At 60.2% G+C, this 24,481-nt stretch overlaps 3 protein-coding genes across 5 annotated transcripts in view; 1 reads left to right on the top strand and 2 right to left on the bottom strand.

Annotated features, from left to right (window-relative positions):
* Positions 1 to 24,481, bottom strand: part of DHX34 (DExH-box helicase 34) — a 163,470-nt gene that overhangs the window by 53,171 nt on the left and 85,818 nt on the right. The window lies entirely within an intron of this gene.
* On the top strand, positions 11,753 to 14,140 carry LOC308591426 (uncharacterized protein). Its single transcript, XM_081202162.1, has 4 exons — positions 11,753 to 11,880; positions 12,109 to 12,325; positions 13,391 to 13,527; positions 13,792 to 14,140. The coding sequence occupies exons 2-4, from the start codon at positions 12,124 to 12,126 to the stop codon at positions 13,906 to 13,908; spliced, it is 456 nt and encodes a 151-aa protein (XP_081058288.1). The 5' UTR covers positions 11,753 to 11,880; positions 12,109 to 12,123; the 3' UTR covers positions 13,909 to 14,140.
* The window catches only part of SAE1 (SUMO1 activating enzyme subunit 1), a 28,441-nt gene continuing 19,187 nt past the window's right edge, over positions 15,228 to 24,481 (bottom strand). For all 3 annotated transcript variants that reach the window (XM_081200491.1, XM_081200490.1, XM_081200489.1), the window contains 7 exons: positions 23,580 to 23,753; positions 22,737 to 22,879; positions 22,369 to 22,468; positions 19,817 to 19,922; positions 16,629 to 16,773; positions 15,765 to 15,834; positions 15,228 to 15,509 (listed from right to left, as the gene is read on the bottom strand). In XM_081200491.1, the coding sequence (XP_081056617.1) occupies positions 15,417 to 15,509; positions 15,765 to 15,834; positions 16,629 to 16,773; positions 19,817 to 19,922; positions 22,369 to 22,468; positions 22,737 to 22,879; positions 23,580 to 23,753 (831 nt within the window). In that variant the 3' untranslated portion in view covers positions 15,228 to 15,416. The remainder of the gene's footprint in view (positions 15,510 to 15,764; positions 15,835 to 16,628; positions 16,774 to 19,816; positions 19,923 to 22,368; positions 22,469 to 22,736; positions 22,880 to 23,579; positions 23,754 to 24,481) is intronic.

The raw sequence follows: 24,481 nt of genomic DNA, 5'->3' as shown, positions 1-24,481 counted from the left end.
GCCTGATATTTCCCCCCCCCCCCCATATTCCATGGAGTTCTGGGAAGTGGGAGGGGCAGCTGTGGCACATCAGGAAGCAACATCATTATACGAGAGGCAATGTGGCACAGTGTTTAGAGCAGTGGTGGCCCTCCAGCTCTCTTGGGTCTACTATTCCCATCTTCCCTGAGCACCGGTCCTGTTAGCTAGGGATGATGGGAGTTGTAGTCCCAAAACAGCTGGATGGCTAAGTTTGGCCATCACTGGGTTAGAGGGTTGGATGAGGGCCACAGAGACCAGGGTTTGAATCCCCGCTTGGCGCTCACTGGCTCCAAGAATTTGGGCCTCTCAGCCTGACCCACCTCACAGGGTTGCTTTTTCCTTGGAGGGAAAAATGGGGTGTGGATTGAGTAGATAAATGTACAGGCAGGATTTTATTTTTGGTGGACTATTGTTCCAACCTTGATGGCAGAAAGTGAGGAGGAATTAAAGAACCTCTTAATGAGGGTGAAAGAGGAGAGCGCAAAATATGGTCTGAAGCTCAACATCAAAAAAACGAAGATCATGGCCACTGGTCCCATCACCTCCTGGCAAATAGAAGGGGAAGACATGGAGGCAGTGAGAGATTTTACTTTCTTGGGCTCCATGATCACTGCAGATGGTGACAGCAGCCAGGAAATTAAGAGACGCCTGCTCCTTGGGAGGAAAGCAATGACAAGCCTAGACAGCATCTTAAAAAAGCAGAGACATCACCTTGCCAACAAAGGTCCTTATAGTTCAAGCTCTGGTTTTCCCAGTAGTGGTGTATGGAAGTGAGAGCTGGACCATAAAGAAGGCTGATCGCCGAAGAATTGATGCTTTTGAATTCTGGTGCTGGAGGAGACTCTGGAGAGTCCCATGGACTGCAAGAAGATCCAACCTCTCCATTCTGAAGGAAATCAGCCCTGAGTGCTCACTGGAAGGACAGATCCTGAAGCTGAGGCTCCAAGACTTTGGCCACCTCGTGAGAAGAGAAGACTCCCTGGAAAAGACCCTGATGTTGGGAAAGATGGAGGGCACAAGGAGAAGGGGACGAACAGAGGACGAGATGGTGGGACAGTGTTCTCGAAGCCACAAACATGAGTCTGACCAAACTGCGGGAGGCAGTGGAAGACAGGAGGGCCTGGCGTGCTCTGGTCCAGGCGGTCACAAGGAGTCGGACACGACTAAACAACAACAACAAATTGTTCCCAGCTGGTTCTCTGCAAGTTTCCCTCCCCCTGTGACTTTAAGGCGGCTCTGCTGCTCCCCAGTCCTCCAGATCACAAGTCCCGCACCCCCTGCAGCTGGTGTGGGTGTCTCTCCCCCCAGGGGCCGGGGCTTGGGTTCCTCGCCATGCTCTCCCCACAGTGGTCTTTGCAGCAGGCCAGTCGCTGCCTCAGTTTCCCATGTGAGGAATCGCAGGGAAGGAATTGGAGGGTTGTGGGCACATGAAACGGGAGAGGCCAGGCAGTGGGGTTTGATGCCCCGGCTGTGAGTGGGCACCCCCATGCCAAGGGCACCCAAAGAGACTCACAGCAGCCAGAGGGGCCACAGGGACCCCTCTTCCCTGGCATCCTGTCTTTCCTGGGGGCCAGGCAGGTGCCTCCCCCCAAGCAGGGCTGGATGCCAGCCTCCCCTCTCCTCTGAACGGTGTCTGGCCAGGCTCCTCGAAGGGCAAGAAGGCCTCTGCCAGAAACATGGTTGCTGTCAAGCTCTTCTCCTCCTTTATAATTATGTACTTGGGCCTAAGATTTATTTTATTTTATTTTTTGGCTTTGTTTTGTGTTTGCCAAATTGTTATTTTTGAATTTATTGACATGCTCTGTGTCTTATATATTTGCATTTCCAATGCTCTGTATTTAGTTGTTTTCAGTGTTTTCTGTAAGCAGTTTTGTGTGCAGCTTGGGGTGGGAAAGCGGCATCTAATATTAGTATTAGTATTATTTATTAAACTCAATCAATCAAACTGATGAGGAACGGTTGAAGGAGCTGGGTGTATTTATCCTGGAAAAGAGAAGACTGAGAGGAAACATGATAGCTATCTTCAAATATCTCAAGGGTTACCACATGGAAGGGGGAGCAAGCTTGTTTTCTCCTGCTGTGGAGAGTAGGACTTGAACCCGTGGCTTCAAGTTAATAAGAATTAGAATAATTTCCAGAGCAGGGGAGGGGGCCCTTTATTTACATGTTAATAATAATAATAATAATAATAATAATAATAATAATAATAATAATAATAATATTCCTTCCAGTAGCACCTTAAAGACCAACTAAGTTAGTTCTTGGTATGAGCTTTCGTGTGCATGCACACTTCTTCTTCATACCAAGAACTAACTTAGTTGGTCTTTAAGGTCCTACTGGAAGGAATTTTTTTATTTTGACTATGGCAGACCAACACGGCTACCTATCTGTAATAATAATAATAATAATTTATGACTTATACCCCGCCCATCTGACTGAGTTTTCCCAGTCACTCTGGGTGGCTCCCAATAGAATTAAAAGCACGATAAAAACATCACACTTCCCAAAACAGGGCTGCCTTCAGACGTCTTCTAAAGGTCAGGTTTACTTCCCTGGCCTCTGCGGGGAGGGCGTTCCACCGCCTGGTTACAAAGAAGGAAATTCCAACTCAGCACAAGGAAGTACATAAATACGTAAAAACTTTCTGACAGTAAGAGCTGTTCCGCAGTGGGTCGGCAGGTGGCGCCCTCCCCCTCCTTGGAGGGTTTTCAGCCGAGCTTGGCTGGCCTTGGAGGCTGAACTGAGATTCCTGCATTGCAGAGAGGTCGACTGGAAGACCTTCAGCAGCCCCTCCACTGAGTCCACGAGTCCACGAGTCTGTGAAACTGTTGCCGGAATGGTTGTTGTTGCGAATATGCCGCCCACCTGACTGACTTGCAGCGAAGTATAAAAAGACAATGAAACATTGAACATTAGAAGCTTCCCTCTCCAGGGCTGCCTTCAGATTGTATCCCTGGAGGGATACAGGGGTACCTCGGTTTACAAACATCTGTTCCAGAAGACCGTTTGACTTCCAAAACGTTCCAAAACCAAAGCGTACATTTCTGGAAGCATTTCTGCCCAGAAACTCAATCCGGAAGCCGCGTGGCACATTCAGCTTCTGAAAAGCATTCGAAAACCAAAGCAGTTACTTCTGGGTTTTCATCGTTCAAAACCAAAACATTCGACTTCTGAGACATTCGGAAACCGAGGTCCCACTGTACACGGATGAGGCCATTTAGGAGGAGAAGTCCGGCAGCACCTTTGACACCCTGGGGGGCAACGAGGGGGCTGGCCCACCCGCGCGGCAAGGTGAGGCAAGCGCCTCAGGCGGCAGAATCCACAGAGACAGCGGATCCCATGTAGACCTTTATCACCCCCTTGTTCCTGATGTAGGCCTACACTCTCCCCTGGTGAGGAAGGGAGGCATGATTCTGCGTTTGCTTCACAGAATCATAGTATTGTAGAGTTGGAAGGGGTCCCCAAGGGTCATCTAGTCCAACCCCCCCCCCCACAACGCAGGAATCTCAGGTGGCCGCCCAAGCTCTGCTTAAGGAAGGAGAGGCCACAGCCTCTTGAGGGAGTCCATTCTGCCATCAAACAGGTCTTGCTTTCAGAAGGTTCTTCCTGATGTTGAGTCGGAATCTCCCTCCTTGTAACTTGAAGCCATGGGTTCGAGTCCTACCCTCCAGAGCAAGAGAAAACAAGCTTGCTCCCTCTTCCACGGGACAGCCCTCTAGATATTTGAAGATGGCTCTCATATCTCCTTCTCAGTCTCCTCTTTACGAGGCCAAACATACCTACCTGCTTCAACCGTTCCTCATCAGGCTTGGTTTCCTGACCCTTGATCATCTTGGTCACCCTCCTCTGCACATGTTCCAGCTTGTCAATATCCTTAAATTGTGGTGCCCAAAACCGGGCACAGGACTCCAGGTCTGGTCTGACCAAGGCAGAAGAGAGTGGGACTTCCCTTGATCTGGACACTGGACTTCTGTGGATGCAACCGAGAATAGCATTAGCTTTTTTGGCTGCTGCCTCACACTGTTGACTCGTGTGAAGCTTGTGGTCCACCAAGACCCCAAGACCCTTTTAAAATGTCCTGCCAGTAAGCCAGGTGCCCCCCATCCTCTATTGGTGCTTCAGGTGCCAAACTGTCATGGGCCGGCCCTGCCCTTGGGGGTCCAGGAAAAGGAGCTGTCCCACCTGCCGGGTCCCAGGCCCCAGGAAGAGCCTGAGGCTGCGTCGGAGGGGCGCTTGCTCCCTTAACTGGCCCTCCCCGTCTGAATCAGGCCCCCGAGACTTGCAACCATCCCAGCGGAGGCTTCTGGTGGCTTGCTGGCCAGAGGAGCCCCGCTAGGCCTCCCTGGTCCGGTTGCCCTTGTGCTGGGAAACCGCAGGCAACTGTTGGGCCCTGATCCAGCATGCTCTCCTTGCTCTCTTGTAGGCACCTCTGAGCATGCGCAGGCTCCGGCCCGGCAGCAGCAGCAGCGCCTTCCGCTCATTGGCGCGCGCGCTGGGCTCGGCTGCCCCCGTGGCTGTTGCTGAGCCCCGTGATGTATTTCCCAGGCTCGCGCGCGCCCGCGCTCCGGCCCTGGCCCTCCTCCTCCTCCTGGCTGGGCTGCCCGGGCCCCAGTGCCCCAGTGCCCCAGACGTGCACCCGCCACCCTCCTGGGCACGGGGCTGGGCGCGAGGGCGCCGCCGCCTCCTCCTCCTCCTCCGCCGCGGATGCTGGGATGCTCTGCTGCCTCCGCCAGCCGCGGATGCTGTTTCCATGGCAGTTGCTTTTCCTGCTGGGATGGCGGGCGCTGATTGGCTGCGCCGGCCCGAGTGCAGGAGATGGTTGGAAGGGACGGACCCAAACGCGGCGGCGGCGGCGGCGGCGGCATCGGCTGTTGTTGCGACGGGGCCGAGGCGAGAGGGCGGAGGAGGAGGGGGGGGGGGAAGGCCTTCCCTCGCTCTCGTGCGATGTGTTTTCCTGGCGCGTTTATTTATTTATTTGGGGGGGGGCGCGAAACTTAACTTTTGAGTCCTGCCAGCTGCCATCCCTCCATCTGGGTGGGGAGGAGAGGTGCAGCCGGCCAGGGGGGGGGCGGGGAGGGCAGGGAGGAGGGGAATCCCCAGGATGAGGTCAGGGGATTTCCCTAAGAGCCCCTCGCGGGGATCCTAATCTCCCAGGGCCAACCTCGCACCAGCAACCCGGGAGCCGAGGCAGCCGCCCTCGGGGGAGCAAAAGGGGCTCCGGGGCTCACGGCCAGCAGCCCCCTCCCCACTGCCAAGTAGGGACCCCCGACCCCCGAAAAGCAACCGACGCCTTTGGGGCAGGCGAAGGGGCGGCCCTCGGGCACTCCTGGGCCCAGTGTGGCCGCTGCACTGGGAAAGAATGGCAGAGCTGAAGGGTTGGGAGGGACCTCTGCGGTCATCTAGTCGAACCCACTGCAATGCGGGAATCACGGTTCCAGAATCCCTGGCCGATGGTTGAGAAAGGATCTTGCCGCCAGAAAGTTCTCCCCTCCTTCCCCAAAGCCCCGCCAGCCAGGCCGGTCTCCGGGGAAGGCCGAATCCAGCCCGCCGCCCCTGCCTCGACGTGGCGCCTGTGGCTCAGCGCCTGACGTGCCCTCAGAGGGCAGCTTGGAGGTCACCTCGCCCAACTCCGGCGCAGCCCAGGATTAGGAGGCCGCTCAGGCGCGCAGCTGCGTCCGCACGTGGCCCACGGAGAACATCTGGGCATCGGCTGCGCCACCAGCCTGCTCTCCCCCCCCCCAAAGCTGCCCCCGGCGGGCAGAGCTGGGTGCTGCCTTGGCACATAGCTGTCCACCTTCCCCTTTCTTGCGGGAAATTCCCTGATTCTCACGCCGTTTCCCGCTGCTATCCCGGAATGTTAGATCTCCCGTCGACCGTCCCCGGGACAGGGGAGGCTGCTGATCCCTTATTTTCAAATCTGGAAGTTGACAGCTATGCCTTGGCGCCCATGGACCACAGGCTCTTAGAAGCCGGACGGGACCCCCAGAGTCATCTAGTCCAGCCCCCCTGTGCCTCGCCCCACCGCCTGTGAAATGGGGCGGGGGCGGGGGCTACGCCGTCGGGGCCTGTTGGGGGGACAGAGGGGGAGAAGGAGCTCCCCACGCGGGGCAACGGAGGCCGGCCGAGGCGCAGCCGGCGTGCCGGGGAACCCCACCCATCGGGGGCGCGCAAGCCAGGCCGGGCCTCCCCCGTCTCTGCCGCGCCTGCCCGTTCGCCCGCCCGCCTGCCCGGCCGGGCCGTGTTGCCGTGGCTCCGCGCGGCGCGCGTGGCGCTCTTCCTTTGGAAACAGGCGCCTACTCGGCGCTGAGTGGCTGCGCGCCGCCGCCGCCGCCAGCCAATGGGAAGGCAGGGGGGGCGGGGGTGTCCAGGCAGCCGAGCGGAACCGGCGGGGGGTTAGACACGCTCCGCTGCCCCTGCTGCAAAACAAACCCGCGCAGGGGGGCTCCTTCCTCGCGAGTAGACGGGGAGCCCCCTTCTCCCCAAAGCCCCGTGCATTGCGCGGGTTCCGGGAGCATTTGGGGTGGGCACGGGGGGCGTCCCGACCCTCCCCGGGTGAGGAGCCCGAGAGCCGGGCAAGGAGGTCGCCAGCCTTGCTTGGGGGGCACGAGACGACCCCCCTGCAGGGGAGCCCAAACGCAGCTGGGCTGGACACCTGGGTCTGGAGAGCTGGCAGGGTCCCCAGGGTCACCCAGCCTCGCCCCCTGCAATGCGCGGGACTGCGAAAGGGTCCCAGGGCGCAGGCTGTGGCGCAAAGGGGCGCCCCTGCCTCTGGCCTTGCTGCCAGGCCTCTTGCGCCCCTTATCCCGAGGGAGGACTGAGGCAGGGAGACGGGGCCCCGCTGGGAAGAGCGAGGGAGTCGGCCCGGGGACGAGAGCCCCCTGCCAGGCCTGCCTCGCCGGAGGACCAAGGACAGAGGCGGGCTGGTCCTCGGACGCCCCCTCGGGCCGCCTGGGCCTCATCCAGCCTCAAGGAGAAGCAGGGCGGCCGACGTCGCAGGGGGCTGTTGCCTGGCGGGAGAGAGGCAGAGAGCGAGGGAAGGAAAGCGCGTTGCTAAGGAGAGAACTCCCCGTCGATGTTCCGGGGCCGAGAAACACGCCCCGCCCGGGACGCCTCTGGGGGGCTGGACTCCCAGCATGTCCTTATTTCATTCGGGGATAAGGAGAGAGGAAGAGAACCGCGGGCTTGACTCGCTCCGAGCTGGGAAGCGGGATGCGCGCAGCCCTGCCCTGCTCTTGCGAGGCCCCCCCGCGTGGGGCTGGATCAGGCCCTTGGCCCACCTCGTCCAGCCCCCTCTGCTCGCAGTGGCCCAATGCCCCTCCCTGCCTCGGGATCGAGATAGACTGTCTCTTGGCCTGGAGGTTCCACCAGAGCGAAGGGAACTTGGCAGAGGAGGCGACCAGCCGGTGGGCCATGGGGGGGGGGAGGAGGAGGAGGACAAAGGGGGGGCGCGGGGCGGGATCCTGGCAGCAGGTGGGTCCCTCCCCTCCCCGCCATCGCGCGCGGGCCTCTGCAACAGGAGCGTCCTGCGCCGCGCGCGGGGCCAGCCGTGCGCTTTTGGCACTGGCGCGCGTCCGCCCCGTCGAAGGAGCGCTGCCTGCTGCCCGCCTCCCCCCTGCCGCCCCCAGGGGTGACATCATCGCGAGGCGGGCATCTGCTGAGTGGCTGTCACTGGGCAAATTCGCCCTGCGCCGCAGCCGCCACAGCGAAGCGTTACTCATGCCCGGCCGAGCGCATGTGCCAGCCCAGCGCCCCCCCCCCCCCGCTCTCGGCGAAGGAGGAATAAACAGCCAGTGATGTCAGCGCGGGAGGACGGGGGGGGGGGCAATAGAGACAGCGGCGAAGGCGCTCCGACGGCCCGACGCCTCGCGCTGCCATTGGCCGCGGCCCGCCTGCTCGTCCCGGCGACGGGGCGCTCGTTGGCTCCGCGGCGCTTCGGCTCAGCCAGCCACGCGGCGGGATCCCTCCACCGGAGGGCACGGGGGGGCAGGGGAGGAGCAGCAGCAGGGAAGCGGGAGGGGGCGGCGCCACTCCAGCCCCCCACCCCTCGCCCGCCTGGCACTCGGGCCGCCTTGCCCATGCCCACGCTGCCCGCCCGCGGAGATCCAGCACACCCAAGCTACCAAGCATGGGGGGCTGGCACTCTTCGCATGCTCAAAGGCGCTCCTGTTCATCCTCATGTAAACAGGTGTCTCCGGGCGAGGTCCTCTTCTTGGCGGCGTCAGTGACCTTCCCAGGTGAAGGGGAAGCAGCTTCACGGCTGGTCCTGAATTCTAGGATGATTAAGGAAAACGAGCCCTTTATTTCCATGGACTGTCTCCAAGCCATCCATCATTTTAGGAACTTCCATTGTGCCCATTTGGTCATCGGATTCCATCTGAAAGACCCTAAACACGACCTGTCCTTCCTTAGCACAGAAGACCCCCAGCCCCTTCTCTGAGCTCTCAGTCTCCCTGCCCCACTGTCCTCTCCACTGGGCCCCTTCCTCTGCTGGGGACCCCCTGCTTTCCCCGTCCCTTTTGCTGCTTGGAGTCGGGCTTGTGTCCCCCACCCCAAATCCTCTAGTTTGAGGCTGTAGCTCCCTCAGTTTGGTGGGAGTTTGCACAGCCAGTGGGATTTCAGCCTGTGGAACTCACTCCCACAGGACGGCCACCAGTGGGTGGCTTTCAAAGAGGACTGGGCAAACCATCCAGGAGGAAAAGACTCTCAGTGGCTCCAGACAGCTGTGCTCTTGTCTTCACAGCTGGAGGCAGCCGTGCTTCTGAATCCCAGTGCCTGGTCACTGCCAGAAGGGAGGGGAGCTCTTGGTCCATTGGGGGCACATGGCTGGTCGCTGTGAGAACAGGACGCTGCAGTGGCGTAGCGTGGGGGGTGCAGGGGGGGCCGGCCGCACCGGGCGCAACATCTGGGGGTTAGGGTTAGGGGGCGCAAATCCACGGGTTAGGGGGTGCAAATTTCTTGCCTTGCCCCGGGTGCTGACAAACCACGCTACGCCACTGGGACGCTGGACTAGGCTGCACTGGGGTCCTGAGCTGACCATGGGCAGAGAAGCAGCTCTGACCTGCAAAGAGTGACTTGACGGCTCCTTCTGCCTCCAGGAATATTCTTCCCTGCTTTGCTCCCTTACAGAAACACGCATCCCTTTGAACCTGGGTCCTGAGCATACCTAGGTGTTGGGTGTACAGGATGGGGCCTCAGAAGGTGAAGGTAAATGACCCCTGGACGGTTAAGTCCAGTCAAAGGCAACTATGGGGTTGTGGCGCTTATCTCACTTCAGGTCGAGGGAGCTGGTGTTTGTCCACAGACAGCTTTCCGGGTCATGTGGCCAGCAGGACTAAGCCGCTTCTGGTGCAACAGGACACTGTGATGGAAACCAGAGTGCTGTTTACCTTCCTACCACAGTGGTACCTATTTATCTACTTGCACTGCTATGCTTTCGAACTGCTGGGTTGGCAGGAGCAGGGACAGAGCAACAGGAGATCACCCCGTTGCACGGATTTGAACTGCCAACTTTCTGATCGGCAAGCCCAAGAGGCTCAGTGGTTTAGACCACAGCACCACCCGTGCCCCAGGGGCCTCATAATGCCACAATGTCCCCACCCACCACATCTTGGAGTCAGGAAGGACTGCTAATAATAATAATAATAATAATAATAATAATAATAATAATAATAATAATAATAATAATACTGTAATAGTAACGATGATGTTACTCTTGTCAGCCTGTTCTGCCATGGGACCTCCATTCAGGCCCCTATTTCAATGTGAGTGAGAATCCCAGCGAGGACCTGTGAGTGACACACGTGTCCCACCAACATCTTCATACATGATACTCTGCTCCAATGCGCAAGCAGACACACACCTGCACAGCTTTGTACACCAAAGCCAGGCACCTCCGCCAATGTGCGCATTGGCAGGCCATGGATGACACTCCCCGCCATAGGCCAGGCCAAAAGGTTCAGCTAGAAAACGCCTCCCCTCCTCCCTCCCTCCCTCCCGCTCAGCTGTGGGGATGACCCCCTGACCCAGAGCCCAGCACGGGGCCCCTGATGGGGAAGAGGCCCACAGCACAACTCCACAAAGGGTCAGCTGCTGGAAATCCCCCGGCCAGCCTCCTTCAACAAAGGCTGCCTGACTCGGCTTGCCAAGGAGGCCTCCTCTCCTCCTAAACGCCCCCCCCGCCCCCTTCCAAGCCTTGGGAGTTTGCCTTCCCCTTTCCCAAGAGTCGCAGCCTTGTCCTGGATTGATCACCATGGGGGAGAGCGCTCTGGGAGGCTCTCAACAGAATATTAAAAATAGAATCAAACATTAAAAGCTTCCTTAATCAGGGCTGCCTTCAGATGTCTCCTCAAAGTCACATAGTTGTTTATTTCCTTGACATCTGGTGGGAGGGCGTTCCACAGGGCGGGCGCCACCACCGAGAAGGCCCTCTGCTCTTCTTCCGCAGCCAGAGGCAGCCGTGCTTCTGAATCCGTGGCTGGAATCCACGGGAGGGGAGAGGGCCCTAGTGCGCGGATCCTGACTGCAGATTTCCCGTGGGGATATCTGCTTATTCACCGGGAGAGCAGGAGGCTGGAGTAGACGGGCCAGGGGTCGGATGCAGCAATTTCTCCTAAGACCCTGCGTGGGTTTCCCAAAAACAAGTCACACCAGACGAACGAATCTCATTTTATTTTTGGATAGAGTCACAAGCTTGGTGGATCAGGTGAATGCTGTGGACCTAGTGGATCTTGATTTCAGGAGGGCTTTTGACAAAGCTCCCCAAGATTCCATGACTCAGTCGGGGATCCCTTCTGGTGGAGAAGCTGGTGAGATGTGGGCTGGGACAGTGGATTTGTAACTGGTTGGCTGACCCCAAGGGGAAAGGCCTCTTGGGCATGGATCCTGCACGTGGCCTTCCCTTTGACAGGCTGCTGGACCTGATGAGCCACAGACCGGATCCAGCAGGCTCTCTGCTTATGCTCTGATGCCTGGCGGGGGAGGGGACCCTGAGCAAGGCTGATGTCTTGGGAGAAGCGTCTAGCCTCTTTGGGGTCAGGTTGCCCCCTTGCTTCAAGCAATGGGTGGGCAGCACCTGCGTCCAGACCTTCTGATGTGACCAGGAGCCCCCCACCCCAGGGGCTTTGCCAGCTGCGCCCTCTCCTGGGAGCTGTGCCTCTGCCTGGCAGGTTAGATTACTGCACTGCAAGGCCCTGGAAGACAGCCCAGCAGGCTGCAGCCAGGAAGGATTCTACCGGGCCGGGGGCTCTGATCTGGCTGGGGGGAGCTGCTTGCCAGGAGAGAGGTGCCCCCCCCCCTCATTTTTGACCCTGGAACTCCCTGGTTGCACAACATATGGCTGCCTGTTTTCAGTTGTGGCCCTGAAGCGGAGGAAAGCTCTTCCGTGTCCTTTTCTGGCTGGAGCCCCTCCGCAGGGCGCTAGTCCGCGGGGAGGCGGGTGCCGCCTGTTCTTTCCTCCGAGGGAGGCGGGGCGGACGTGGGCCAGCCTCAGTTGCTGGCGCGGGGAATGGGTCGAGCGGGGAGCGCGACGGAGGGGGGGGGGGGCGCCTGCTGCGCGCGGTCCCGCCGTCCGGCCGCGCCCCTCGCGGGGATCCCCGGCTCCCGCACAAGCCCGAACTTGCCCCCGGGAGGCGGCGGAGGGGGCGGGGCTCGGTGACGTCAGGGCGGGGGCGGGGCCCGGCTCCGGGGCTGCGCTGCCGCTGCCCGCTCGCCTGGCAGAGAGACTCTGGCCGCCGCCGCCGCCGCCGCTCCAGCTCGCCGGGGTCGCTCTCCTGCCTCGCCCGCCGCCGCCGCCGCCACCGACGGAGCCCCTGCGCTGCCCAGAGACCCCCGCCCCGCCCCCGGAGGGTTCATGCAGCTGCAGTAAGTGGGGCGGGCGATGCCCGGGGAGGGACCGTCCCGTCGGGGGAGGCGGGAGGTGCGCGGGGCGCACGTGGCTGCAGGGGGGCGGCAGCCCGGAGCGGGGCGGGGCGGGAGGAAGGGAGACGAAGCCCCCCCCCCGCGAAGCTGGCACGGCGCGGTTTGTTTACAAACACCAGCCCGCTCGCCCGACCGCCCCCACCGACCGCCCCGTCTCGGCTCGCCCCGCAGACCCCGCCGAGCGCCATGGCCAGACCACTGCAGGAGGGGAGCCGCGCCGAGCCGACAGCAGCTGTGTCCGGGAGCCCAGCCTGCCCTGTGGGGGGGGCGCTGGCCCTGCCGCCCCCCCTCTGCCGCGCGCCCCTCGCCTCGCCCCCCCGGCTGAACGGCCTCTGCCGCTGCGGGATCGGACACGAGACCTTGCGGATGCGCTCCGGGGCCACGCGAGGTGAGTGCCTGGGGAGGGGGCTCGAGGGGGGCGGGGCGCCTGCTGCTCGGGCGAGGGGAGGGCGGCGGGACCCCCGAAGCGCCTCTGAGCATGGGCAGAGCGCCTCTCCCATTCCCGGGGTGCCAGCCGGGGCGATGGTTGTTGCGCAGGAGCTGTCCCGCAAGGAAAGGGCTGGCGCGCCCCCGGGGCGCGGCTCAGCCCCTCTGTCTCCCAGCCGCAGGTGCCCGCGGAAGAGGGGCGGACCCTCCGCTCCTCTCCCCACCTGAGCAGTCCTGGGGGTCGGGCACAGCCCAGCCCCTTTCTGCGCCCCCGCCCGTCAAGGACAGACCTTTGTTTTTCCGCGACGGGCGCTCCTCCTTCCGGAGCGCTGCGTCTCCTTGCGGGCAACACGCGGCGGCTGCGAGCACGTGGGAAGGGGCTCAGGCGAGGCACCCAGATCGGGCGCCAGACTGTTCTCTTATGGGCTCCTTTTATTGCCCCCCCCACCGAGACCAGACCACTTTCCGCACCCCTAGACCCCCGGGAAGCGTGCGCGCAGGTGGCAGGCATTGGGCGGGGGTCTCGCGGGTACCCCGTTTGCCCCTGTCTGCTTTGGTCCCGCCCCACTCGGCCGCACTGCACCCAGGGGGTGCCCCCCAGGCGCCCTGCCCTTCTCGAGCCTGGCGTGGAAACGCTGACTCATCAAAAAAATGCGTGTGTTGGGGGGGGGCAGACTATGGGAGGGGCCGCCCCCAGCTAAGCGCGGCGAGGAGGAGCATCCCTGGCGGAGAGCAGCGAGTGGCAGCCCCTTGCAACCATCGCCCCCCAGTCTCCCCGGGGTGGGGGGCTGCAGGGCAAGAGGCAGCTGCAGGCGCGCTCCCCGCGGCGCCGCTCGCCCCAGCCAGCCAGCCAGCCAGCCGGGGGGGGGGCCGTGTCCTGGAATGATCCCTTTTCCCTCCGCAGTTGCCAAGGAGACAGGAAACGGCCCCCTCCCGCCCGCCGGGGGAAGACAGGGGCTCCTCGGCTTGCTGCTGCCGCCCTCCCCGCCTCATCGCCGCCCTCATCGCCGCTGCCTTCCTTCCGCAGGCGACGCGCCCGCCGCCGCCCCCCGCCCGGAGGAGCCCCCCGTCCAGCTCAGGACCCCCGCGCCCGGCCTGGAGAGAGCCATCGGGGCGCGCCTGCGAGTCCTGGGAGACCAGTTCCAGCGCGAGTACGCGCACAGGGTAAGTGGGTGCCAGGGGAGGGGACCACCGAGGGGGCGTGTGCCCGGGATGCTGGTGGCACGGGGGGCCCGACCGCCCAGCCCCGTCCTCCGCCGCTGCTTTGCCCAGGGAGCTGGGCAGGCGCCGCCGCCGCTGACTCACCTCCTATAAATAGCGCGGCATGGCAGGCAGGCGGCCGGGCACGGGAGCTTGGGCAGGGCAGTGCCCGCCCCGCCGCTGCCCCCCTGCCCCGCTCACCTGCGCCCTCTCCTCCTCTCCCCGCAGGAGCAGCGCCGGCCGCGGGGCGCCCTCTGGGGCCACGTCTCCCACTTCGTCTTCCAGCTGCTGGGCATCTTGTACAACCTGCCGGCGGAGGGCCTGGCCGGCCTGCGCCCCAACTAGCCGCCGCCTCCGCCTCCTCCTCGTGGTCCTCCTGCTGGCCAGGGGGGAACCCAGCCGGGACTGGAGCCGCCCCCCCCGCGCCGTCGTCCGCCCCGCCGGGGGCCGTGAGCGAGGGGGGCGCGCAGGCAGGGCTGCTTCCTTCTGCCCCCAGCCCAGCAGTGCCTTAAGGAGAGCTGCTCAGCTGGGACGCCAAGCAAGTTAGCACTATGTCAATACTGTTCAATGGAGCCTGTACAGGGGGGGGGAGGGGGGAGAGACAATTGCACAGGGCCCGGTTTCCTTCTGGGGGGCGGGCCAAGCTGTAAATAGGGGGCGTGGCCATCTTGTACATAGGGGGCAGGGGGGGGCTGTACAGCGGAAGCTGCTGTGTGTATATACATCCTGTGGACAATCTAGAACTTGTACAGGAGAACTTGGTGCTGCCTGCAGATACTTGAGGGGGGAGGAGGGGGGGGGGTCCGGGGTCTGTACTTTGGGGGGAGGCAGAATTTTGTATGTTTCCTTTTCAATAAAAACTGGACTCAGAAGTTGCATTGTCAAGGCCTACATGTGATTTTTGCTTCTAAACAGAGGACACAGGAAGTGGCTTTGCCCCCCCCCCAAGGTCAGGCCTGGCAGCTGCGACTCTCCAGCAGGGGGGAGGCCTTCTCGGTGGAGCTGGGGGGGCTTTGAGCCACAACTTGGTACACACAACTGGAGAGGGGAAGGCCCCCCACTGGAGCAGGCCGTGTGGGATATTGGTCAGTGGGGCTGACTGAGCTGTTGTGATCCTGAGGGCTCCCCCACGGAGCCAGAGAGGGCCAGGCGGTCAGCTCCGGGCCCAGAGGGAGATCAGCCCAGGTCTTTCAAAGTCCCCCTCCCCCCGGCAAGCGCCAAGGTGACCTTTCTCCCCAGGGAGCGCAGCTGTGGGGAAGGAGGAATGCAGAGCTGACCCCAAAGGCAGCCCCACCCAGCAGGACCTGCGGCCTTCCTTGGCCAGCCTCACCTTCGCTTCCGCCAACAGCAGGGCGGGCATTCTGCTGACCCTCTGGCTGCTTGACCACAAAGCAGCCCCACCCTCCCCTGATGCCGCGCCAGGAACAGAGGCCCGTGCTGAGAGTCCCGTGCCCGGCTCTGCCAAGCCACAGAAGAGCACCTGGCCAGGTTAGCAGGGGGACCACCTTCAGCCCCGACAGCTGCCGGGCACAGGCCATCGCCCTGCCCCCAAACCACCTCCCGTGCCCAGCTAGGCAAGAATAGGCAAACAGGAACAGAGGGGGGTCCCCCCCTCTCCATTTAAGGACCCATAGGCTCCAGTCAAACGCACTGCAGGAGAGAAATGGTACTAAAAAAAGTTTATTGAGTGCTAAAGTAAGACACACACACGCCCCCTTTGTGGCAATGCAGGAAGGGGGGCATCAGCAACAGCCCCCCCTCCCAAGGCCAGAGGTGTCACAGAGGGAAGATCCCCATGGGGCTGTGGGCAGCTGGTCCAGGACTACCAAGGGCTCTGGGGTTGTGGCCCAGGCTCAGTTGGGGGTCAGGCACTCCACCATCCCGTTGCCCCTCATGCCGTCAAAGAAGAAGAAGTTGTTGAGGGGAGCATCCCGCTGAGAGAGGGCCTGGAGAAGAGGGGGGAAGGCAGCGTGAGCAGAGAGGCAGAGCTGGGTGGGACAAGAGGGGGCCCGGAAGACCCATGCTGGCAGGGCCCAGGGGGCAGCCAGTGTCCTCCCCCTCTTCTCTCCAGGAATGTTCACAGCTGGGGGGCAGGGGGAAGAGACACCAGATATGGGCTGCAGCTGTGCTGCCTGTGGGTGGGGCCGCAAGCAAGAGCCGCTCCCCCCGCCCCGTGGGGAATCCAGGGCCACGGGCCTCACCTTGACCACCTCCTGGCCCAGCACTCCTCCGACCACAGCGCAGACGGGGGCCACTTCGGAGCAGCAGGAGCTGAGAGAGAAAAAGGGGTGTGTCGGAGGGGGGGGCCCTGTGGAAACATCTCTTTGCAGAGCCCCCACAGAAGCAACATGCCAAGGGGAGCGTTTTCGGCAGAGGGCAGCCACAGCCCCGTGTAGTCGGGGCAACCCAATCCCGGCCTGGTGTTGTCCGTGGGCATTCCACACAGTCCTGAGGGGGCTGGGCAGGCTGCCCCCCTCCCATGCTCCAGACAGCCTTGCTAAACATAGTCCCCAGCCACCCGCCCCCTCCCCACATTCTTCCTCTCCAAACATTCTCCGTTACCCCTGGTGGGTCGCAGGCAGAGACATGCCAATGTGGTGGGGGGCTCAGGAGCCTGGCCTGAGGGGCACAAGAGGGCCTTCCACTGCCCCTCCCTCCAGGAGGAAAGAAGCCGTCGCTCCCCCCCCCAAGGTCACAGAGCTGCCCCCTCCATCCCCACAAGCAGCAGTGCAGCACTGCGGCACCCGGGATTGCCCAAGAGAAAGGCACGGCAGCCGCTCCCTCAGCCACGTGGAGCGGAATGGCCAGAAGAGCCCGGCAGCTGCAGGCAGGACATGCCAGTCCCTGCTCTGGCCCTGCAGACCCACATGAGCCTTCGGAGGGTCCGGCCAGCCCTCCCAGAGAAGGAGGAGACCAGCGTGGTCCCGCCAGGGTTGAGCCACGGCCCTTCCCAAAACACTGGACCTGGGGGACATAGGGCCAGCTCAGGGGAGCAGCAAAGCCTAGTGGTGGGGGTCTGTCCTCAGGGGTTCCTCGTGCAGCAGGCTCAAGGGGCCGCCACCCACCTGGCAAAGTCATCCGGAAGCAGGTCAGCCGCGACCCCGAGAGAGGCCAGCACATCTGCGCGCATCTGCAGGAGCACCTCGGCGTCCTCTGAGCAGCTCTGCAGGGAAGGGTCCCGGCCCTTGAGGGTCCGGAATCTCAGGAGCACTGCAAGAGGCGGCGGCAGAAACAGCATCACAGCCTGTCGCAGCCGGCTTCCCAAACACCCCCCACCCAGACCCCACACCATGTCTGCTGGGCCCTGTGGGGGGCAGGTTCACATCCAAACGACCAAAGTCTCCCTTGGCTTGGCTGGGCAATGAGACCCCTTCTCATGAATCCCAGGGGCGGCCACCTCCAGAGCCCCCGCCACCCAGATGGGTATGTGGGGGGCAAAGAACACGCAGACAGTCCCGTTTGCGCCCAGTGCCCAGCCCACTTGCTCCCGAAGGCCAAGGCAGCTCCTCCAAGGGCCAGCAGGCAGCCTCTCCCTCCTCCGCAGGGCTGCTCTCTGGAGGCCCCCTTTACACCCCCGGAAGAAAAGGCCTCCAGTCTGCAGAGGCTGCGCATGGGTTCAGCCAAGGCAAAGCGAGAGCAGTCTGCTTAGCGCTCGGTTGCACGTGCGCCAGAGCCCACAGCTAAGCAGCTCCGCTTCTCCCACCCGATGATGGGAAGGGACAGCAATCCTGATCTCTCTGGTGCACAGGATCTCGGCAGGATTCCTTTCCCTTCGTATCAGCTGATGTGAGTGTGTGCTGGGGGAGGGAAGCGTTCCTGCTGCAATGCTGCCGGCCTCCCTCTTAAAGGAGACACCTTCCAAAGGAGGGGAAGCTGTTTCAAAGGGCACTTTGCAAAGTCACAGCCCCACCCACCTGCCAAATTTGGCTGGCGGATGCACCAAGGTCAGACCCGGCCTCAGGCAAAGCCCCGCCCAACAGCAAACACAGCCTACTGGGCCCGCCCCAGTCCTTCCTGGCCCTGCTGGAAGAGAAGTGAGATCGCCCAGCAAGGACAGGTCGGCCAAGCCAGAGCCACAGGGGCCAAGGGGCAGCTGCGGATGTTGCAGAAGAATGAATCGGGACAGATTGGAGAGCTGGGCCCAAAGCAGCAGAAGGAATCTCAAAGAGGACAAATGTCCGGTTTTGCACTTAGGCAGGAAGAACCAGCTGCACCAATATAGGATGGGGGGGGGGGGACGGACACCTGGCTTACTGGCAGTACATGTGAAAAAGATCTCTGGGTCTTGGTGGGCAACAAACTGAACATGAGTCCACAGGGTGATGCAGCAGCAAAAAAGCCCAAATGCTAGAAGTCAAGTGTCCAGATCAAGGGAAGTCATAGTTCCACTCTATTCTGCCTTGGTCAGACCACACCTGGAATACTGTGTCCAGTTCTGGGCGCCACAATTTAAGGATATTGACAAGCTGGAACATGTGCAGAGGAGGGCGACCACGATGATCAAGGGTCAGGAAACCAAGCCTGATGAGGAACGGTTGAGGGTGTTGGGTATGTTTAGCCTGGCAAGAGACTGAGATGGAAATATGAGATCCATCGTGAAGTATCTCGAGGGCTGTCACATGGAAGAGGGAGCAAGCTTGTTTTCTGCTGCTGCTCTGGAAGGTGGGACCTGAACCGATGGAGTCAAATGATAAGAAAGGAGACTCCATCTGAACATCAGGAAGAACTCTCTGACACTAAGAGCTGTTTGTCAGTGGAATGAACTCCCTTGGGAGGTGGTGGACTCTCCTTCCTTGGAGGTTTTAAAGCAAAGTTTGGATGACCACCTGCCATGCATGCTCGAGATGAGATTACTTCATTGCAGGGGGTTGGACTAGATGACCCTCAAGGTCCCCTGCCAGCTGTAAAATCCTATAATTCTGTGATAGCAAAGCCTCACTGGCACCCCAGAAACAGAACTCCAGGGGGGCAGGAAGAGGGACTGGCTAACCCCGCTGCTGTTATCCTAAGTTCTCACAATCCTCAATTACTATATATATATACAGGCCAGAAGCTGGCATCAAGACCAAGTGGCCCTCCGAGGAAATGGCCCACCTCCTGATGCCCTCATACTCTGAGCCCAGGCGGCCCTTGCCAGCCCAATGAAGCTGGCAGCAACAGCCCACGTAGTTCCCTGTCCAAACATGCCATTGCTGCCGCCTCCCCCCCGACCCCTCTCAAACACCGATTAATTCAGAATTCCTCCACTTTGTGTAGCTAAACCCCAAGATGCAAGAATCTCATTGCACTGATGCCAAGCATTAGTAGAATAGCAGCAGCAGGAATCGCAGAATAGGGGAATTGAAAGGGACCCTAAGGGTCATATAGTCCAACCCCCTGCCATGCAGGAATCCAAGCTGATAGGAGGGAAGGGAAGGCACTGTGTTTTAGAGAAGCCAAGGAAGCAGAGGAGAAGCTAGGGGGAAATCTCCCCTGAGGAACTTCCTCTCCTGGTGGGGTTCTTGACAGCCCCTCCCTCCCTCCCGCCGCCCTGGGACTGTCTCAGCACTCTCCCCTTTGCGAAGGCCCAACAGGGCTGCCTGCGCACACCAGGCCCACACAAAGGCCTTAAAGCTCCCCCCACTGGGGATGGGGAGGGGAAACCGTGAGGGCAAAGGAGAAAAATGAGCTTCAGAAGCGACACGGACTGGAGCGAGACCAAGACACAAAGCAGCTCTTTGATTTGTGCAATCCAGAGATGCTGCCCCAAGAACTAGGCCTCTTACCCAGAGCAAGGCCGATCAATAAGGACACACACGAAGCCCCGCTGGCTGGCAAGAGGGCTCCCACTTCCTCCTCCCTGGACGGTGGCAAGGGGCAGAGCGCCTGCTGCTTGGAGCCCGGCAGCCTTGCCCTGGCAGGGAACCAGGTGGAGCCCATGGCTGCCCACCCCCCGCAGGCCCCGCTGAAGAGAGCTGGGTCCTTGTGCCACTAAGCAGATTTGTCCCAGGGATGAATGCCGGGCCTGTTCCAGAGACAGCCCCCCAAGCCCCTCTGCCCCCCACTCAGCTGCACACGGGTAGGACTCTCCTTGGGAGCGCAAGGGGCTCACGTGCCGGCAAGCGGGACACAGCTTCATTGTCTGCTGGCGACCAGGAGTCATGTGGGCCTAAGAGCAGTCAGGTGACCAGCTGCAACACCAACTGCCCTCCTGCTCACACACACTCCCCCCCCCCATAAACGCTCCCGCTGGCCTCCAAAGGGAGCATCTCACCTTGAAGAAGGAAGTAATCGGGGGCCGTGCGCTTCAGGGCAGCCTTGGCCTTCTCGCCGCTCCAGTCGACAGTCAAGGCCTCTTTCAGGAGGCAGAAATTCACACACTGGGGGGAGAGGACAGAGAGCCCCACCAGGGTCACGTGTGCAGCTGCCCGGCTTAGCCACCAAGGGATGCCCCTTCCAGCAGCTCATGGCAGCCACACTCCCTCTTCCTCCCATTATGGCTGCTTTCGGTGGCACCGCCATTGTTTTCAGCGTTAAGAGAGCAGGTGCTACCTTTCTGTTCTCCTCTTTCACAGTTGCTCCTTCTGAACGGCCCGGGGGGGGGGGGGAGGTTGAGGAAGGGCATTTGGGCAGGAAAAGCAGGCTGGACCCCTCGCAAGCCCAGGAAGGTCCCTGCCATGGATGCTGAGTAGTGGTGGGAGGCACCGGCTGGGAAGGCGGCTCAGAGGCTGGGGCGTGGTGGCGGGACAAGGATGCCTGGTCAGAGGGAGAAGAGGGGGCAGGCGGGGAGGAGGAGGGCCGCAAGCTGAAGAGGCAACAGGGTTTAGTGAGCAGGAAGAGGCTGTGGCAGAGAGCAGACCAGGATCCGAGGCAGGAGACAGAGATGAGGCAGGTTGCTGGAGAAGCCAGGGGGTCTCTCCCTCCTGCTGTGACCAGCTCCCCTCCCCGCTAGTCTCCTAGAAGCCAAAGAGGCATGAAGAAGGCAGAGCAAAGGCAGGCAAGAAGAAGGGACTCCCCTGTGGGAAGGCAGGGGTCTCCAGTCCTTGAAATTGCCTCACTGGGGCAAGATCTACCGGGAGGAGATCTACCAGGAGACCTGGCCTCCTGAGCTGTTTTGTCTCTTTGAATAAAGAGAGTGAACTTCACTGGCACTGTGTGAGTTATCGCTGGCTTGATCCTGACACCCCCCCCCCCGGGGCAGGGGGCTGAGGAAAGATGGGGCCTGATCTGACAAGCAGCAAGGAGAGCCGCCTCCTGACGCCACGCTGGGCCAACTCATGACTTACAAAGTGCTTCCTGCCTATTCAGGAAGGGGCTGTGGGACTGCTAGGATGCACACAGAAACCGCCAGGCACCAGGAATGGGGAGCAGAGCTCTGCAAGAGAGCAGCCCAATCTGATCTCTGGAGGCCATGACCTGGGAAGTGGACGAAAGAGGCAAGAAGCAGCCGGTGGAGCTCTGAGCCGTGCCTGACACTCTGGCCCCCATCCTCCAATACCTGCGGTGGTATAACCAGGTGAGAACCATTAGGAGGCTGCACATCTGGCAGCCCACACGGAGGCTTGCTTTGAGGAGAGGAGGTGGCAGCTGCTTTGCCCCTCTCCAGCCGGGGTTTGGCTTATCTATGCTATCAGAAGCCAGGCTCTGGGCTTGGCTGTCCTTTACAAACCTGGGTCACAGCCCAGGGGGAAAAGCAAAGCAGCTGTGATCTCCTCTGTTGGGAGCTTCACTAAGCCATGGTGTAGCTTAAACTAGTAGCCCATCGCTAGCAGCTTGCCATGCTAGCTCAGAACTGGCAGGTTTATGTATCTAAAAGACATAGAACTGGCCAGAAACCTGGTTTCTGCCTCTTCAGTTGTAGAAAGAGGCTTCAGAAATCCATGGGCGCGGACTGGAGATGGCTTAGATGATGAATGGCCCGGGCACTGACCGCGGTGTTTGCTAACAGACAACTATCAATGAGCCACCAGTTCTTTATTTGTTACAATTAATAACCCATCCTTTCTCTTGGAGGACCCCAGACAACCACGTGCACCCACCCTCACCACCACAGCCCCACCCCTCTCACACAGCCCACCACTTCCGGGGGCCTCCCTGCCCCTCCCTAAGGAAGAATCCCAAAATGCTTCCAAGATATCAACCCTAGAAACCTAGCTATATAGGGCAGAGGCAAGTTGACTCAACAGGCCTTCTCTGCTCCAGTCAGAGTCTGCCCAGCCCAGCTGAAGCGCAGAGCTTCCCGGAAGGACCAGTCCCTTCAATGCACTCAGGACCCAGAAGGGCCTTGCTTTTGTCCATATAGTGAGCAGCGGGACACAACATCCTTTCCTTTATCGTTTTGCACAGAGGCCATGATCTGCCCAATGGCAGGGCTAGGTGGGGTTTCCACCTGAGGCTCATTCACCCCCCTGAACTATTCCTTCTCATCTCGGCATCTTTTAATTCAGGGATAGGACAGCTGTGATGCTGAGACTCCGATGGTCAGGAACAAGGGGAATTCTAGTCCAACACCACCTGAAAGGCCACATGGTCCCCACCCGGCTCTTAGGGGAAGGGGAAGGCTGGGACGGTGAGCTTGTCTGGAGCCCAAGCAAAGAACGAGAAGCCCCTGACAGACTGAGAGGGCTGCACTGGGGCAACGGCAGACCTGCCTGAGGGAGAGGGAAGAGGAGGAGAAAGGCAGACTCAGCTCAGAGGAGTTTGGGGGATGAAGACCAGGAATGCAGCCATGTGGCCACTGCGTTATGTGGCGTGGGGGGGGGGAGCAAGGCACAGACCCGCTCCTGCCTCTGTTCCAACTGGCCAGAGAGCTCTCCCAGCACGCACCTTCTTCACCAGCGTGGTCTCTGTGAAGTCCAGCTTGGCTTTCTTTGCGTCCGGTCCATCCTCCACTCCCTGGCTGGCTTTGGCAACTTTTGTCTTCTCTCTGCAAGGCACGGAAGCAAATTAACACTGCGGCCTGCGGCCCCCTCCCCTCCGGCCAGTGGAGGACCCCTGCTCCACAGCGGCCTGAGTTTCAACTGGTTAGGAGTCGGTGCAGCGCTAGAGAGGACAGTGGGCACAGGCTGGCTCTCGGGCTCCCTCCAGTGGCCAAACTCCAGAGAGGTTTCCCCAGCAGCACCTGACAGGCCTACAGCCCCCCCCCCCACGAAGGGCACTTCCCAGCCCCATTGCCAGCTCCCAGGCAGACTCACTCCACAAATTCGTGCTTGCCCAAGTTGGCAAACATGTAGCCGTGGTAGCCAAAGACGTCTCCCGCAAAGAACTTGACACCGTTCTTGTGGCATATTTGGTCAATCTTCACCAGGACTTCCTGGGAGCAGCACGTCACGCAGACCTGGAAGGCGAAAGCCCCGGGGCCAGAGGTCAGCTGCCTGAGCATATTACTCAAATTGTTTATTTAATTTGTAAATTGTTTATTTAATTTGTATGCTGCTCTTCGTTCAATGATTACAGGGCAGCTTACGACATAAAAACAAAATGCAGAACATAATATATAAAAAAATCAATAGCCGCTCTGTACAGACACAGTTTAAAAGGCCACAGATTTCATCAGCCCAAAAGAGGAACCTTTTCACCCGGCACCTGGAGGTGTCAGGCGAACCTTACTGGGGACGGCATTCCACAAACAGGGAGCCACTGCAGAAAAGGCCTCATTCTCATGTCGCCACCCTCCAGACCTCTCCTCTAGCTCAGGCTGCCAAGTGGCCTATGAGACTTTCTAAGAAAGGCCAGAAAAGGCCTTCATTGTCATCTCCTCTCTCCTACATGCCGGCTGGCCTCTGCTTTAAGACCCCCTCTGACAGCACCAGAGAGGGCAATCTGGGAGCAGAGGCGTTGTGAAAATGGTGGCCCACCGAGGCCACTCACTCGGACTGCCTCCCCTCGCTGGCTTCTCCCGCCAGAACGTTTAAGCAGAGGCTTGACAACCATATGTCAGGAGTGCTCTGATGGTGTTTCCTGCTTGGCAGGGGGTTGGACTCGATGGCCCTTGTGGTCTCTTCCAACTCTATGATTCTATGATTCTATGAACGTACCACGTCAAAGTGGGTGAAGAACTCCTCGGGCTTCTGCTCGACGTTCCCAGGGTCCGCTTTCACGTCCACCATGGGGTTGAGGTCCTGAGCCCGTTCCAGCGAGGCTTCCGCCCTGTTCTTGCCCAGGGACCCCGCAGGGATCAGAAACTGAGCTTGCGTATCTTCCGGCGACACCTGGGAGGGGAGAAGGAAGTAATCAGAGCAGGGCAAAATCCCAGGCCTCCTGGGATAAACAGCAGCACCAGGACACCTGGACCTCACCTGAAGCCACACAGCAAAAGGTTTTGTTTATTTATTGCATCTACATCCCACCTCTTCCTCGAAGGAGCTCAAAGTGGCGTACATGGTTCTTCCCCTCCTACAGCAACCCTGTGAGGTAGGAACTTCTACCAGGGACTTCTAGCAATTTATCTCTGGAAAGCAGAACCACGGGAGGGAAGAAAGATCTCAGCGTGGTTCATCTGCATGAAAATGCAAGCTAAAAAACCACGGGAGGGAAGAAGGGGAAGAAGACGAGGGGGTATTGCTGCCCTTTACTATTATTATATTAAGTAACTGGAGTTTTATGGTTTAAACTGCTCTGTGGTCTCTTGATGAAGGGTGGTCTATAAAGTTAATAAATGTTAATAGTAGTAGTAGTAACCACAGGGCCTCCTGTTCCAAGCTCATTTCATTCACTTCTTTAGGGTCAAGGATGCCTAAAAGGTTCCCGTCCCCATTTTATCCTAACAACAACAACAACACAGTAAAGCAGACAAAGCTGAAGCACGGTGATTGAGCCCAGGCGGCCCCGTGAGCTTCGTGGCTGAGTGAGGGTTTAAGAGTGGGGCTCCCTTGCTGCAGTCCTGGGTTCTGCCATTTATTATCAAATTTGTCTATTGCTCCTCTTCTGTAGCTCTCAG

Source organism: Podarcis bocagei, assembly GCF_964188305.1.
Source record: "Podarcis bocagei genome assembly, chromosome: 7".
Classification (NCBI taxonomy): domain Eukaryota; kingdom Metazoa; phylum Chordata; class Lepidosauria; order Squamata; family Lacertidae; genus Podarcis; species Podarcis bocagei.
This window is presented reverse-complemented; position numbering and strand designations above follow the sequence as displayed.

What these genes read in the sequence shown, in the direction of transcription:
- LOC308591426 (XM_081202162.1), top strand. Translation starts at nt 12,124, where the DNA reads ATGGCCAGACCACTGCAGGAGGGGAGCCGCGCCGAGCCGACAGCAGCT. An exon ending in GCGCTCCGGGGCCACGCGAG is followed by an intron (nt 12,326 to 13,390) that starts GTGAGTGCCTGG and finishes TTCCTTCCGCAG; the next exon opens with GCGACGCGCCCGCCGCCGCC. An exon ending in AGCGCGAGTACGCGCACAGG is followed by an intron (nt 13,528 to 13,791) that starts GTAAGTGGGTGC and finishes CTCTCCCCGCAG; the next exon opens with GAGCAGCGCCGGCCGCGGGG.